The following is a 17,104-nucleotide window of genomic DNA, read 5'->3' on the forward strand; positions in this document are numbered from 1 at the left end:
TTTCTAGACGAAAATCGTTCTTAAATATCCGGAGATCCGTAACTTCGATCGGACTGAAATTTTAACACGATTTCCCCCTGATATAAGTTTTCTTGCGGTCGAAGAAGAGCTCCAACCAACCCCGGGAGAGAGGAAGAGAGAGCCCCCTCCTTCTTCTTCCTTGGCCTCCCCCCTAGATGGGAGCAGGGTTTCCCCTCTGGCCTTTGGCCGCCATGGCTCCCGGAGGGTAGGAGCCCCTCCAAGATCTCTCTCTGTGTGTGTTTCGCGTCTCTGTTTCTAGACGAAAATCATTTCTTAAATATCCAGAGATCTGTAACTCCGATCGGACTGAAATTTTAACACAATTTTCCCCTGATATAAGTTTTCTTGCGGTCGAAGAAGAGCTCCAACCAACCCCGGGAGAGAGAGAGAGAGAGAGAGAGAGAGAGAGAGAGAGCCCTCCTTCTTCTTCCTTGGCCTCCCCCCTAGATGGGAGCAGGGTTTCCCCTCTGGCCTTTGGCCGCCATGGCTCCCGAAGGGTAGGAGCCCCTCCAAGATTGGAGACCCCTCTGTGTGTGTTTCGCGTCTCTGTTTCTAGACGAAAATCGTTTCTTAAATATTCCGAGATCCGTAACTTCGATCGGACTGAAATTTTAACACGATTTTCCCCTGATATAAGTTTTCTTGCGGTCGAAGAAGAGCTCCAACCAACTTACGAGGTGTTCGGAAGACATCTTGTCATGCCCTGGGGAGCGGTGGTGGCACCTTGTTGTCTTGTGGAGGCCGTGGGACTCTGTTTGCGTTGATTCCTACGCTAAAAATTCATGTATATTTCAAAAAAAACTCCGTTAAATTTTATCGCATTTGGTCTTCGTTTAATATGAATTTTTATACAGAAACATGCAAAAAAGGAAACTAGCACTGGATCAATGTGTTGCTCTCAAATATAATATTGACATAATGACATGAAACAATAAAAAATTATAGATACGACGAAGACACAAACATGCCATGTAGCTAGGTCTTCTATAATCTTCTTTATAGTTATTTTGCTCTTCTTTTTGGAACGGATCACAACACAATTTTGACAGACTTTCAAAAGCGTCCATAAACCTACATCCGACAAGAAACGACCAGCAAATCGATATCCAATCCACACACACACACTAAACTAGTGCAACGTTGTGCATTACGCAAACAAGATTTGTACAAAACATAGAAACGAAAGAAAGTCATATAATTCAGAAAACAAAAGCGTCACAACGAGCGTCCTCCCAAATCAGTTACCCAGACCAGTTACAACTTCCATCGACCGAGCTACAGGGAATCGACCAGGCCTACTTCAGCTTCAGCAAAACCATAGGAGCTGAAGTGCTTCACCTTGAACTTCCACTCACCCTTTGCAGCGTCAAACGAGATGAACTCCACGCCCTGCTCCTCAGCCTTCTTCACCAGCATCTCCTTGTACTTGTCTACCCTTGGACCCTCCGTGTACTGATCGCCTGTCTTCCTGTTAACACACTTGATGTTCAAAAGAGTCACGACAGCAGCTTTGTTCAGGCCCTCACCAACCTGGGGCTTTTCGTTATCGTCCTTGTACACAATCACTTCACGGTTATTGAATTCCACGATTGATTCCAGATCAAGGCCCCTTACATCAGTTTCTCCCATGAATTTGATGCTGCCGTAGCCTTGACGTCCAACAACAAAGTCTCTCACCCGACTGCAGTAACCTGGTTCAGCACGTTCTTTGGCGGCAAGCTCCTCTAAACTAGGCTCCGTGAAGTAATCTGCCTGGGATAGCTTAGGTATGAGCTTCTCAACAGAAGAACCATTCGCATGCGCCTCAGGTAATGCCTGGTGGTGCTCATCACGGTAGGTGCCATTTTCCACTGAACCAGACCGAGCCGGTGACACAACAGCCTTGCCGCGCTCCTTCCCAACCAAAGCATCGTTATGTTTGTCAAGATCAGTTGAATCTCTCAGTACTGATTGCCTGTCAGCCGCACTACGTGAACGCCACTGGTCAGTTGGACGGATTATCAGACTCCTCGGGTTCTCTCTAGGGATAAAAAAGGCATCCGCTTTTGGTGTTGCAGGAGATTCTTCATCATCGGCAAAAAACGGAACCTTCCCATCAGATGTCTGATTATATTTTCGTGGCAGCAGTTTTATCCTTCTCTGCGACAAATGCCTAGGAACCACCATGGATACTGTTCTGCTTGGAAGAGGCTTCTCAGGAACCTGCAGGGCAGCAAAATGCTTTTAACCTCAGAAATACAAACTGCTAATAAGTACCCATCGTGCCCATCTCTACTGCCCTTCAATCTACAGAAACTACTGCAAATACTAAAAGATGGTAAAAACTAACCGGCAAACTTGATATGCCATACTGGATAGAGGGTGCGGATCCACCATTCCCAATGGACATCTGAGGCATTGCTGGAAGTGTCCCGAAGGGATTTGAAACAAGAGTCGGCTGCATAACCATATTGGACTGGCTGGTGGTTCTGCATCAAATATGCAACGGGTCATTACAAATTTACAAGTCCAAAGAAAAACTATTTGCTTCAGTTCAAAAAGTATATTCTACATGGGGATGAAGCAATAACAGGTGTTGCCTAATACTCATTTATGAGGTTAAATTTATGAACCAAGTCAAAACAACGTGTTTCCACTGTAGAGACAAACAAACACACAATAGTTCAAACTTCGAAGTTATCAGATAAAAGCTGAAAGAACCATCGAGTAGATTCTTGTATCTACAAACTACACGACCAATCTCCAGATTATATATCAGCATTATCGTTTACCATCACCTTACCAGTAGTTCATTCAAATCACTAGAGAGAAAAAAAGTAAAGAATAAATGTACTTCTGACAAAGCAAATGGAAAGAGTCATACTGCTGTCCAAATGGAGCCAGATTCATCGTGTTGGAAAAACCAGTGAATCCACCTGTAGAAGCTTCAGTATCCATGCAGGCATGCATACGCAGAAAAAAAAGTTAAAAACAAAATCATTAATGAAACATAAGCAGTGAGATCATGCTCAGTTGGCAGTCAAAAATTGGCTAGCCAATATTTGTTAACTCCAGAACTTGTCAAAAAAAATTCCAAGTTCTGATAGGCAGGCAAGATACCCTTTTTTTTTGGCTTGCCTGCATATTGGCTGACAAGTTTTGGCACCAAGCCAAGCAGCCTCTAAATGGTAAGGAGAGAGAAACACTAACCTGGTTGGGTTTGAGGTTGGAATGAGAATAAGCTTGGAGTCTGCTGAACAGGAGCAGATTGTTGAAATGTTGACTAAAAATACAAGGAGTGAGGATCAACGTGTTATTTGCAGGAAAACAATGTTGAGGATTACATGACAGGAATAATAATATGATAATTGATAAGTACAAGCCCAAATATGACAATTGCACAGGAATAGGATGCTTACTGTTAGAAAAGGTGAAGATGTGTTGCCAAACAGCCCTCCGGTCATTCCAGGGTTCGGTGTGTTGAATATACCAGTGGAGAAAGCTGGGGTGCTTGATTGCTGGCTAAACGACTGGCTAAATGGCGCTATTGCAGGGGAAGACTGAAACAGCCCAGCTGATTGAGTATTATTACTAATGGATAAGCTATTATTGAAAAGATTTGGGGTTGTCGATGGCGTGCTGAATAATGAAGTAGTAGTATTCGCAAATAGAGATGGTGAGGTATTTGCTGAAAATGCAGAACTGCTTGTTTGTCCAAATGGGGTAACTGTGGGCGACGAAAATGGGTTCGGAGTGGCACCAAAACCACCTGTAGAGGGCTTAGCAAATGGATTTGCCGGCGGATTTGTTTGAAAACTTGGCGACGGAGTTGGAAAGCTGTTCGCCACTGGAGTTACAGAAGAGTTTGGTCCACCCTTGTCTCCACGCTGGTAATCCTCCCACCTCAACTCTTCATGACTCTTCTCTTTGTATGCAGGCATGGCTGATATGGAATTAAGTTTTGCAGCAGGCTGAGTACCACTTGTAGCACTGTCAGGATCTGGTGTCTGCACATAAGGCTGTACTCTGGTTCCTCCAGATTGATTTCCAAATGAAGCTTGCCCAAATGCTGGTGCTGCTGTCTGCGAGCCAAATGGAGACGTTTGTGCCCCAAAAGGCGAAGGAGTTGTTCCGAACGGAGTGCTTCCGGTTGCAGATGCTGTTTGTCCAAAGGATGGGGAAGAACCAAAACTAAAAGCATTTGCTGGCGTGCTTGAAGCTCCAAAAGCTGGAGCACTGCTCGCACCAAATGTTGTGGTTCCTGAGGATCCAAAACTAGGAGTCGTGGTTGAACCGAAGGGTGTGGAGCCAAATGCTGGTGTGCTGGAAGCCCCAAATAGGGATGTTGATGTTGAGCCAAACGCTGGGGTGGTTGTGGCACCAAAGGATGGCGTCGTCGTGGTGCCAAAGGCCGGTGTAGTTGTGGCGCCGAAAGTGCTGTTGCCAAATGTTGGCTGTGTTTGCTGAAATGTGCTACCGAAAGGACTAGACTGGCTAGGGGATGATCCAAAACCACCAAAACTTGGCTTTTGTCCAAACAAAGATCCTGCAAAATTTGCAGAGTAGAGGGCATTACATCACACACCAAAAAATTATAGGTTAAAATTATAAGAACAAAAACGGTTTTAGTGGAACAAATGTGAAATGCGACATTAAACTTAAACATTACATGAAAATATGAATACATGCTGCCAAAACAAATATAACTACCAAATGACTTCTGCTGTATCCATATAAGCATGTTTGAATAAAATACTCACAACTAGTGTCATTTATGAACCCCTAAAAAAAACTAGTGTCGTGCACGTGGTTGCTGCGGGTAATGTATCGATGTTAATACTACCTATGAAGTATAATACAGAAGACATCAAATAGACACGTATAGAGTGTTCCAAATGCATGTATTTAATACTGGCAAACTGTGTGAAAGGCAATCTTGTAATGTGGTTCATACAAATATGCTTACGGAAATGTATGTGTTTTAGAGAATTAGGGAACTCCATTTTTCGAACAACTCCGTTCCCGCTTTAGCTCATGCACCTATACCTGCATGCACGTTAACTGCTACAGGATTTTTGCTTATGATGCTTGCCCTTGCTATCAACAAAAATAAAAGCTATTAGATTTGTGTAGTCCTTCAAATCATACAAATCTGTCTTTCTGTAGATGATGCTTTCATGAAAGACTCTCTTTTGTCACATCATTCACGAAACTATACAAAACTGTCTTTTGCCCCGTTTGATAGCTCAGTTTTTTCCAAGTATTATGAGAATACTACAGATTATTAAAATACCATGGTTTTAATTACTGTGAGCTGTTTGGCAACCCCAACAAACTGTCGTATTGTCAAAACTGTGGTATTTTCTCCGCATTAAAAAAAGAACCCTTGACTTCTATTTCAAAAACATAGCACGCGAAGAAAACGAGACTGTTCGTTATCGCCTTCCTCGCTCCCAAGCCATCGCCACCGCCCTGAAGATCGTCAGCCATGGCACAAACCAAGAGAAGGCAATGGAAATAAAAATGGTGTCCTTCCTACCCTACTTGTGCTCCTCCGCTCCACATACGCGCTGTGCATCAGGTCAGCCCCCTGGCCACCTCATGCCATGGTCGCACATGCTGCTGGCTGCAACGCTAACTCCCAACAGACTGCTGGATGAGCCTGTGCACGCCGTTGCGTGCGATCATAGCCACACCGTACGTGTGCCACGCTACCATGCCGTGGCCTTGCTCGCCGCGCATGTGCTGCTCCCAACCGCTCGCGCTGGCCGCTGTCGGCCAAGCCGCAGCCAGGCCAGAGCGACGCCGCGTGCTTCCAAGCCGCGCCGCTGATGCATAGCATGCGGCCGGGTCTGTTTATGCATGGCTGTTCAGTTTGCAACCACTGGCCAGCAAATATCGTGCATGTTTGCAACTGCTATGAACCGGCTAGCTTGCTAATTTACATCGTTGTAAACATGCACCAGCCAAACACTGTCCCAGTATTCCCAATACTACAAAATAGTTTGATATGTCAAAACTATGGTATCTGGTACCTATAGACTAAAATACTGCAGTTTTTCAATACTATAGTTATATATGAACCTCAATCCTTTAAGCTGAAAAGTATCTACTCGAAGCATTACATTAATTAGATCTTTATAAATATAAGAACGGTTGTGATGTTCAGAAGGATTGTTGTGTACTACCGTATGGACCGTCTCTCGGTACAAAATGGTTTGACTTCCTTTTTAAGCAAGTAGATCAAATCTAGAGGTTTTAATATGTATTAAATGTGCATGCAAATGTGTCCACAATCGGGCAGTTAGGGATGGTTTATATGAATGGCTTATAATTGGCTTGCCTTCATGAGTTAGGACTGTAGAAAGGGGTGCTTGCACCATAGTACTCCCTCCGTTTCTTTTTAGTCCGCATATAAGGTTTGGTCAAAGTCAAGCATTATAGAGTTTGACTAACTTTATATTAAAAAATATATACATTCACAATATGAAATCGATATATTCAGATGCACCATGAAACATATTTTCATACTATATAGTTTTTGTACTGTAGATGTTCATATTTTTTTTTGTAAATTTGGTCAAACTTTGTGTAGTTTGACTTTGACCAAATCTTATATGCGGAGTAAAAAGAAACGGAGGGAGTACGTATAACGCGTTAGCCGATCTGCTTCTAATTACCGTTTTAAAATGACATGGTTAATTACTGGTAGGCGTTAGGAGCCAGTTTCAGAACAGAGAGATGTGCATGCAGAGTTGCAGACGTGTGCACAAGTGGGCAGTTAGGCATGGCACTTGATACAAATGGCTTATAATTGCTTTGCCTTCACGATTCAGGACTGCATAGGGAGCTTGCCCTGCAGCATTACAACGTCGACCCGCGCCTGGTTACCATTTTTAAATGACGTGGCTTAACGGCTTTTCTGATTCGGCCCGCGTCTGCCCTATCAAATCAAAGCGCACCAATATTTTGGAGAGGGAATCCTCCGCCTTCATTTTGCCAGCAAGCGGGCATGAAATCAAAACTGCTAGCCAAAATATTGGCGTCGCTGAGAAGATTTGGCCTCCATCCAAGCAGGAGCCCATCCTACTAGTCAACGCCGATATTTTTGGTGGGGCAACTCCCAGCCACCATCCAAACAGCCCCTTAATTACAAAGGAGCATTAGGAGCCAGTTTAGAATAACGAAATAGGGGGATTTGCTACCTTTGGAACTACCAGCAAGAGTTGTGATTTTTAATAGTTGGACAGAGGAATTCCAAAGTAAGCATCAAGCTTCAGTGCTAGATAACAAAACCTTTTTCTTTTTTTGCAAATCAGCCAGATAACAAAACCTAAAAGGTTGCTTCAGCATAGCTCTATTCTAACCTTTCAAGAAACGAGGTATAACTGTGATAGATTTCGGCAAGGTTAGCAATGAAAAGGTGCGCATGTGCATGGCCAGTAAAGATCCAGTAATTAACAAAATACAATGAATAATAAAATGTGTTCATAGTGGTAGAAGATAAATGCCGAGATTGCGAGCAGAGCACAAACCGCTGCCAAAGCCGGAGGATGTGGCGCCCGCGCCAAACGCAGGGGCTGGCGACGCACCAAAGGCTGGCGTGGAGCTCCCGAACGGAGAGGACGACGGGGTGCCGAACGCCGGCGTGGATGGCTGGCCAAATCCGCCAATTGGCGCGGCCCCAAACGCCGGGGTGGATGTAGCCCCGAACGCCGGAGCGGATGGCTGGCCAAACGCGCCGGCGGTGGAGGAGGTGGCGCCGAAAGGCGAGGTGGTCCCGGTCTGCGCACCGAAGGCGGTGGTCGGGCTGCCGAAGGGATTGTTGGTGGTGGTGCTGGTCTGGCCGAACCCCGATTGGGCCCCGAAGGGGTTGCTGGAGGTCTGCCCAAAAGCGCTAGCGGACGACTGCCCGAACGGATTGGTGGAGCCGAACATGGCTGCTCGATTATGGCGGCGGCGGAGGCGGGGGAGGGGGAGGGGATGGGGGTCGACGGCGGCGTGTTTCTTCTTCCTCTGTCGGTAGTCTCTCGATCTCACCGGACGGGCCGAGGAAAATAGGGCTATAACTTCTAGTACGAGCGAAGCCCCTAAACTTGTTACTTGGGCCAGGCCGAGATGGTTGGACGGTGTTTATTCAACGTCGATATGTGTGCTGGGCCTGGGCCTATAGTTCTTCCCGTAAACTGGCGCACACCTTCCTTCCACCTTAGGCTCGGCCCATTTAGCTTTATTTCTTTCTCTATTGCAACATATCGCGCTTCCAGGTCGACCAGTCCACATTTTTTTTCTCAGCTGTTTTAGGAGAGCAACTAGTTAACGAGCGCTCCTTCGGGAGCCTCGCAACGATCGGCGCCACTTGGCGCGCTCTCAGCCATTTGCCGCGTGTCGCGTTCGGGACGTTCCCTCTGAATTTTGTTTTTTTATTTTTTCGCACGCGTTTTCGGCTTTTTAAACGGATTTTTTTCGGGTTTATTCGACGTTTTGGTTTCCCCCCGATCTTCGTTAGCTTTTCGATAAAAAAATTGAAAAAAAATTGCACAAAAAACCGCATTTTCTTTTCTTTCCTTTCACGAAAGTCACGGTTTTTCATCCGCGAGAGGCACGGTTGTGCTTTAGCGAGAGTCACGGTCGTGCCTTTCGGAAACGGAAAAAACGCATTTTCTGGTTTTTTTTCTTTCACGAGAGTCACGGTTTTACTTCCGCGAGAGGCATGGTTGTGCTTTCGCGAGAGTCACGGCCGTGCCTCTCGGAAAGGAAAAAAATGTGTTTTCTGGTTTTTTTTCTTTCTTTCGTGAGAGTCACGGTTGTGCTTTCACGAGAGTCACGGTCGTGCCTCTCAGAAAGGGAAAAATACGCATTTTCTGTTTTTTTCGTGAGATTCACGGTTTTGCTTTCGCGAGAGGCACTGTTGTGCTTTCGCGAGAGTCATGACTGTGCCTCTCGGAAACGGAAAAAAACGCGTTTTCTGGTTTTTTCCTCCCACTAGAGTCACGGTTTTGCTTCCACGAGAGGCACAATTGTGATTTCGCGAGAGGCACGGACGTGCCTCTTTCGGAAAAGGAAAAAATTATGCTCTCGGTTCGGTTTTTTCATTTGTTTTATTTCGTCCTGTTTTTTTGTGAAAAAAAAGTTCGTCAAACCATATCAACATGGGATCTAGTTTTGAAGATCTCGACGCGAGGAATCCAATGGTGAAAACGGTTCGAGATATGGACGCACAGTTTAAGAGATAAAATATTTTGAATAAACAGATCTAGAAAAAAGGGAAAACTCACAGGTTGCAACAAGTGGCGCGCTGCATGTGTGCCACTTGTCACGACCTGGGAAAGTGGAGTGTTCTTTGCAACGAGTACTCCTTAATCAGTGATTTCGCTGTTTTAGGGATAGCAACTAATTGAGGAGCGCTCATTCGGAGGTCTCCTCAAGGGTCATTTGTGGTGGGCTAAGAGCGCGCCATTTGGTGTGCTTTTAGCCGTCGTCACGTGTTGCGTTCTTAACGCTTCCTTTGAATTATTATTTTCACGCATTTTTGGCTTTTTAGATGGGCTTTTTTGGTTTTCGAATTTTCAACGGTCTTTCTTAGCTTTTGAAAAAAATGCGAAAAAGTGTGTTTTCTTTTTTTCCCTTCCGTGGGACGTATTGCTTTACTTTCACGAGAGGCATGAATTTGCTTCCACAAAAGGCACGGGCGTGCCCCTCGAAAATGGAAAAAAAACGTGTTTTCTTTTTCTTCTGCGAGAGGCACGGATTTGCTTCCACAAGAGGCACGGTTGTGCCTCTCAAAAATGGAAAAAAAATACGTATTTTCTATTTTTCTTCCTTCCGCAAGAGGCACGGTTTGTTGGAAATATGCCCTAGATGCAATAATAAAATAGTTATTATTATATTTACTTTTTCATGATAATTGTCTATTGTTCATGCTATAATTGTGTTATTCGAAAATCATAATATATATGTGAATACATAGACCATAACATGTCCCTAGTGAGCCTCTAGTTGGCTAGCTCGTTTATCAATGGATGGTTACGGTTTCCTGACCATGGACATTGGATGTCATTGATGCGCACATTACTTAGCACAACTAGGAAAATAAGATAAAATAAAGATAAGCAAGACTAAAAAAATATTCGTCGGAATAGCGGAATACAAAATTAATGGGATCACATCATTGGGAGAATGATGTGATGGACGAGACACAATCCTAAGCATAGCATAAGATCGTGTAGTTCGTTTGCTAGAGCTTTTCTAGTGTCAAGTATCATTTCCTTAGACCATGAGATCGTGCAACTCCCGGATACCGTAAGAGTGCTTCGGGTGTACAAACGTCACAATGTAACTGGGTGACTATAAAGGTATACTACAGGTATCTCCGAAAGTGTCTGTTGGGTTGACACGAATCGAGACTGGGATTTGTCACTCTGTATGACGGAGAGGTATCTCTGGGCCCACTCGGTAATGCATCATCATAATGAGCTCAAAGTGACCAAGTGGTTGGTCACGGGATCATGCATTACGGTACGAGTAAAGTGACTTGCCGGTAACGAGATTAAACGAGGTATTGGGATACCGACGATCGAATCTCGGGCAAGTAACGTACCGATTGACAAAGGGATTTGTATACGGGATTACTTGAATCCTCGACATCGTGGTTCATTCGATGAGATCATCGTGGAACATGTGGGAGCCAACATGGGTATCCAGATCCCGCTGTTGGTTATTGGTCGGAGAGTCGTCTCGGTCATGTCTGCGTGTCTCCCGAACCCGTAGGGTCTACACACTTAAGGTTCGGTGATGCTAGGGTTGTAGAGATATTAGTATGCGGTAACCCGAAAGTTGTTCGGAGTCCCGGATGAGATCCCAGACATCACGAGGAGTTCCGGAATGGTCCGGAGATGAAGATTTGTATATAGGAAGTCCAGTTTCGGCCACCGGGAAAGTTCGGGGGTCACCGGTATTGTACCGGGACCATCGGAAGGGTCCCGGGGGTCCACCGGGTGGGGCCACCTATCCCGGAGGGCCCCATGGGCTGAAGTGGGAAGGTAACCAGCCCCTGGTGGGCTGGTGCACCCCCCTTGGGCCTCCCCCTGTGCCTAGGGTTGGAAACCCTAGGGGTGGGGGCCGCCCCACTTGGCTTGGGGGGGGGGCAAGTCCCCCCCCCCTTGGCCGCCTCCCCCCCTTGAGATGGGATCTCTAGGGGGCCGGCGCCCCCCCAGGGCCCCTATATAAAGAGGGGGGAGGGAGGGCTGTGCACCCCAGCTCCTAGCGCCTCCCTCTCCCTCCGTAACACCTCTCCCTCTCGCTGAGCTTGGCGAAGCCCTGCCGAGATCGCCGCTACTTTCACCACCACACCGCCGTGCTGCTGGATCTCCATCAACCTCTCCCTCCCCCTTGCTAGATCAAGAAGGAGGAGACGTCTTCCCCAACCGTATGTATGTTGAACGCGGAGGTGTCGTCCATTCGGCGCTAGGATCATCGGTGATTTGGATCACGACGAGTACGACTCCCTCAACCCCGTTCTCTTGAACGCTTCCGCTCGCGATCTACAAGGGTATGTAGATGCACTCCTCTCTCTCGTTGCTAGATGACTCCATAGATTGATCTTGGTGATGCGTAGAAAATTTTTATTTTCTGCTACGTTCCCCAACAGTGGCATCATGAGCTAGGTCTATCTGTAGTTTCTATGCACGAGTAGAACACAAAATTGTTGTGGGCGTTGGTTTTGTCAATTTTCTTGCCACTACTAGTCTTATCTTGTTTCGGCGGCATCGTGGGATGAAGCGGCCCGGACCGACCTACACGTACGCTTACGTGAGACAGGTTCCACCGACTGACATGCACTAGTTGCATAAGGTGGCTAGCAGGTGTCTGTCTCTCCCACTTTAGTCGGATCGGATTCGATGAAAAGGGTCCTTATGAAGGGTAAATAGAAATTGGCATATCACGTTGTGGTTTTGGCGTAGGTAAGAAACGTTCTTGCTAGTAACATATAGCAGCCACGTAAAAACATGCAACAACAATTAGAGGACGTCTAACTTGTTTTTGCAGCATATGCCTTGTGATGTGATATGGCCAAAAGGATGTGATGAATGAAATATATGTGATGTATGAGATTGATCATGTTCTTGTAATAGGACTTACGACTTGCATGTCGATGAGTATGACAACCGGCAGGAGCCATAGGAGTTGTCTTTATTTTTTGTATGACCTGCGTGTCATTGAATAATGCCATGTAATTACTTTACTTTATTGCTAAACACGTTAGCCATATAAGTAGAAGTAATCGTTGGCGTGACAACTTCATGAAGACACGATGATGGAGATCATGGTGTCATGCCGGTGATGATGATGATCATGGCACCCCGAAGATGGAGATCAAAAGGAGCAAAATGATATTGGCCATATCATGTCACTATTTGATTGCATGTGATGTTTATCATGTTTTGCTTCTTATTTGCTTAGTACGACGGTAGTAGATAAGATGATCCCTTATAATAATTTCAAGAAAGTGTTCCCCCTAACTGTGCGCCGTTGCGAAAGTTCGTTGTCTCGAAGCACCACGTGATGATCGGGTGTGATAGATTCTAACGTTCACATACAACGGGTGTAAGCCAGATTTACACATGCAAAACACTTAGGTTCACTTGACGAGCCTAGCATGTACAGACATGGCCTCGGAACACAAGAGACCGAAAGGTCGAACATGTGTCATATAGAAGATACGATCAACATGAAGATGTTCACCGATGATGACTAGTCTGTCTCACGTGATGATCGGACACGGCCTAGTTGACTCGGATCATGGATCACTTAGATGACTAGAGGGATGTCTATCTGAGTGGGAGTTCATTATATAATTTGATTAGATGAACTTAATTATCATGAACTTAGTCTAAAATCTTTGCAATATGTCTTGTAGATCAAATGGCCCACGCTAATGTTGCCCTCAACTTCAACGCGTTCCTAGAGAAAACCAAGCTGAAAGACGATGGCAGCAACTATACGGACTGGGTCCGGAACTTGGGGATCATCCTCATAGCTGCCAAGAAAGCATATGTCCTAGATGCACCGCTAGGTGAAGCACCCGTTTTCCCAGCAACTCAAGACGTTAAGAATGCCTGGCAGTCGCGTAGTGATGATTACTACCTGGTTCAGTGCGGCATGCTTTACAGCTTAGAACTGGGGCTCCAAAAGCGTTTTGAGCAGCACAGAGCATATGGGATGTTCCAAGAGCTGAAAATGGTTTTCCAAGCTCACGCCCGGGTCGAGAGATATGAAGTCTCCGACAAGTTCTACAGTTGTAAGATGGAGGAGAATGGTTCAGTCAGCGAGCACATACTCAAAATCTCTGGGTTGCACAACTGCTTATGTCAGCTGGGAGTTAATCTCCCGGATGATGTGGTGGTCGACAGAATCCTCCAGTCGCTCCCACCTAGCTACAAGAGCTTCATGATGAACTTCAATATGCAAGGGATGGTGAAAACCATTCCTGAGGTACATTCAATGCTGAAATCAGCGGAGGTGGAGATCAAAAAGGAACATCAAGTGTTGATGGTCAATAAAACCACTAGTTTCAAGAAAGGCAAAGGTAAGAAGAACTTCAAGAAGGACGGCAAGGGAGTTGCCGCGCCTGGTAAGCCAGTTGCCGGGAAGAAGCCAAAGCATGGACCCAAACCTGAGACTGAGTGCTTTTATTGCAAGGGAAGCGGACACTAGAAGCGGAACTGCCCCAAGTACTTAGCGGACAAGAAGGCCGGCAACACCAAAGGTATATGCGATATACATGTAATTGATGTGTACCTTACCAGTACTCGTAGTAGCTCCTGGGTATTTGATACCGGTGCGGTTGCTCATATTTGTAACTCAGAACAGGAGCTGCGGAATAAGCGGAGACTGGCGAAGGACGAGGTGACGATGCGCGTCGGGAATGGTTCCAAGGTCGATGTGATCGCCGTCGGCACGCTACCTCTACATTTACCTACGGGATTAGTTTTAAACCTCAATGATTGTTATTTAGTGCCAGCTTTGAGCATGAACATGAAGGAAATATGCCCTAGAGGCAATAATAAAGTTATTATTTATTTCCTCATATCATGATAAATGTTTATTATTCATGCTAGAATTGTATTAACCGGAAACATGATACATGTGTGAATACATAGACAAAACTATAGTCACTAGTATGCCTCTACTTGACTAGCTCATTAATCAAAGATGGTTATGTTTCCTAACCATAGACATGTGTTGTCATTTGATTAGTGGGATCACATCATTAGAAGAATGATGTGATTGACATGACCCATTCCGTTAGCCTAGCACTTGATCGTTTAGTATACTGCTATTGCTTTCTTCATGACTTATACAAAGTTCCTACAACTATGAGATTGTGCAACTCCCGTTTACCGGAAGAACACTTTGTGTGCTACCAAACATCACAACGTAACTGGGTGATTATAAAGGTGCTCTACAGGTGTTTCCGAAGGTACATGTTGGGTTGGCATAATTCGAGATTAGGATTTGTCACTCCGATTGTCGGATAGGTATCTCTGGGCCCTCTCGGTAATACTCATCACCTAAGCCTTGCAAGCATGTAACTAATGAGTTAGTTGTGAGATGATGTATTACGGAACGAGTAAAGAGACTTGCCGGTAACGAGATTGAACTAGGTATTGGATACCGACGATCAAATCTCGGGCAAGTAACATACCGATGACAAAGGGAACAAAGTATGTTGTTATGCGGTTTGACCGATAAAGATCTTCGTAGAATATGTAGGAACCAATATGGGCATCTAGGTCCCGCTATTGGTTATTGACCGAGAATGGTTTTAGGTCATGTCTACATAGTTCTCGAACCCGTAGGGTCCGCACGCTTAATGTTTCGATGACGGTTTTATTATGAGTTTATAAGTTTTGATGTACCGAAGTTTGTTCGGAGTCCCGGATGTGATCACGGACATGACATGGAGTCTCGAAATGGTCGAGACATAAAGATTGATATATTGGATGACTATATTCGGACACCGGAAAGGTTCTGGGAGTTTTCAGAGAAAACCGGAGTACCGGAGGGTTACCGGAACCCCCCCCCCCCCCGGGAAGTAATGGGCCTTGATGGGCCCTATTGGAGAAAGAGAGGGGCCGGCCAGGGCAAGTGGCGCGCCCCCTCCCCTTGAGTCCGAATAGGACAAGGAAGGGGGGGGGGCGCCCCCCTTGCCTTCCCCCTCTCCTACTCCTTCCTTCCCCCTCCTTCTTGGATTAGGAAAAGGAGGGGGGAAACCTACTTGGAGTAGGTTTCCCCCTCCTAGGGCGCGCCTCCCCTTAGGCCGGCCCCTCCTCCCTCCCTCCTTTATATACGGGGGCGGGGGGCACCCCATAGACACACAAGTTGATCTACGGATCGTTCCTTAGCCGTGTGCGGTGCCCCCTTCCACCATATTCCACCTTGGTCATATCGTCGCGGAGTTTAGGCGAAGCCCTGCGCTGGTAGAACATCATCATCGTCACCATGCCGTCGTGCTGACAGAACTCATCTCCGGAGCTCAGCTGGATCGGAGACCGGAGATCGTCATCGAGCTGAACGTGTGCTGAACTCGGAGGCTCCGTACGTTCGGTGCTTGGATCGGTCGGATCGTGAAGACGTACGAATACATCAACCGCGTTGTGATAACGCTTCCGCTTACGGTCTACGAGGGTATGTGGACATACACTCTCCCCTCTCGTTGCTATGCCATCACCATGATCTTGCGTGTGCGTAGGAAATTTTTTGAAATTACTACATTCCCCAACAGTGGCATCCGAGCATAGGTTTTATGCGTTGATTTTATATGCACGAGTAGAACACAAGTGAGTTGTGGGCGATACAAGTCATACTGCTTACCAGCATGTCATACTTTGGTTTGGCGGTATTGTGAGATGAAGCGGCCCGGACCGACATTACGCGTACGCTTACGCGAGACTAGTTTCACCGTTACGAGCACTCGTGCTTAAAGGTGACTGGCGGGTGTCTGTCTCTCTCACTTTAGTTGAATCGAGTGTGGCTACGCCCGGTCCTTGCGAAGGTTAAAACAGCACCAACTTGACGAACTATCGTTGTGGTTTTTGATGCGTAGGTAAGAACGGTTCTTGCTAAGCCCATAGCAGCCACGTAAAATTTGCAACAACAAAGTAGAGGACGTCTAACTTGTTTTTGCAGGGCATGTTGTGATGTGATATGGTCAAGACGTGATGCTATATTTTATTGTATGAGATGATCATGTTTTGTAACCGAAGTTATCGGCAACTGGCAGGAGCCATATGGTTGTGGCTTTATTGTATGAAATGCAAACGCCGTGTAATTGCTTTACTTTATCACTAAGCGGTAGCGATAGTCGTAGAAGCAATAGATGGCGTGAACGACAACGATGCTACGATGGAGATCAAGGTGTCGCGCCGGTGACGATGGTGATCACGACGGTGCTTCGGAGATGGAGATCACAAGCACAAGATGATGATGGCCATATCATATCACTTATATTGATTGCATGTGATGTTTATCCTTTGTGCATCTTATCTTGCTTTGATTGACGGTAGCATTTTAAGATGATCTCTCACTAAAATTATCAAGTAGTGTTCTCCCTGAGTATGCACCGTTGCCAAAGTTCGTCGTGCCGAGACACCACGTGATGATCGGGTGTGATAAGCTCTACGTCCATCTACAACGGGTGCAAGCCAGTTTTGCACACGCAGAATACTCAGGTTAAACTTGACGAGCCTAGCATATGCAGATATGGCCTCGGAACACGGAGACCGAAAGGTCGAGCGTGAATCATATAGTAGATATGATCAACATAATGATGTTCACCATTGAAAACTACTCCATCTCACGTGATGATCGGTTATGGTTTAGTTGATTTGGATCACGTGATCACTTAGATGACTAGAGAGATGTCTGTCTAAGTGGGAGTTCTTAAGTAATATGATTAATTGAACTTAAATTTATCATGAACTTAGTACCTGATAGTATCTTGCTTGTCTATGTTTGTTTGTAGATAGATGGCTCGTGCTGTTGTTCCGTTGAATTTTAATGCGTTCCTTGAGAAAGCAAAGTTGAAAGATGATGGTAGCAA

At 45.8% G+C, this 17,104-nt stretch overlaps 1 protein-coding gene across 2 annotated transcripts; it reads right to left on the minus strand.

The window, feature by feature from the left end:
• Nucleotides 1-974: 974 nt before the first annotated feature.
• On the minus strand, nt 975-8,027 carry LOC123069550 (nuclear pore complex protein NUP98A). Of its 2 annotated transcripts, none has more exons than XM_044492436.1 (6): nt 7,536-8,027; nt 3,420-4,546; nt 3,211-3,283; nt 2,885-2,936; nt 2,351-2,489; nt 975-2,223 (listed from the first exon to the last, which is right to left on the minus strand). In XM_044492436.1, the coding sequence occupies exons 1-6, from the start codon at nt 7,936-7,938 to the stop codon at nt 1,297-1,299; spliced, it is 2,721 nt and encodes a 906-aa protein (XP_044348371.1). In that variant the 5' UTR covers nt 7,939-8,027; the 3' UTR covers nt 975-1,296. The 2 variants fall into 2 exon arrangements, with proteins under 2 accessions (XP_044348371.1, XP_044348370.1); XM_044492435.1 differs by having other exon boundaries at nt 2,885-2,945.
• Between the last annotated feature and the right edge of the window lie 9,077 nt (nt 8,028-17,104).

This window comes from Triticum aestivum, chromosome 3B (assembly GCF_018294505.1).
Source record: "Triticum aestivum cultivar Chinese Spring chromosome 3B, IWGSC CS RefSeq v2.1, whole genome shotgun sequence".
NCBI lineage: Eukaryota > Viridiplantae > Streptophyta > Magnoliopsida > Poales > Poaceae > Triticum > Triticum aestivum.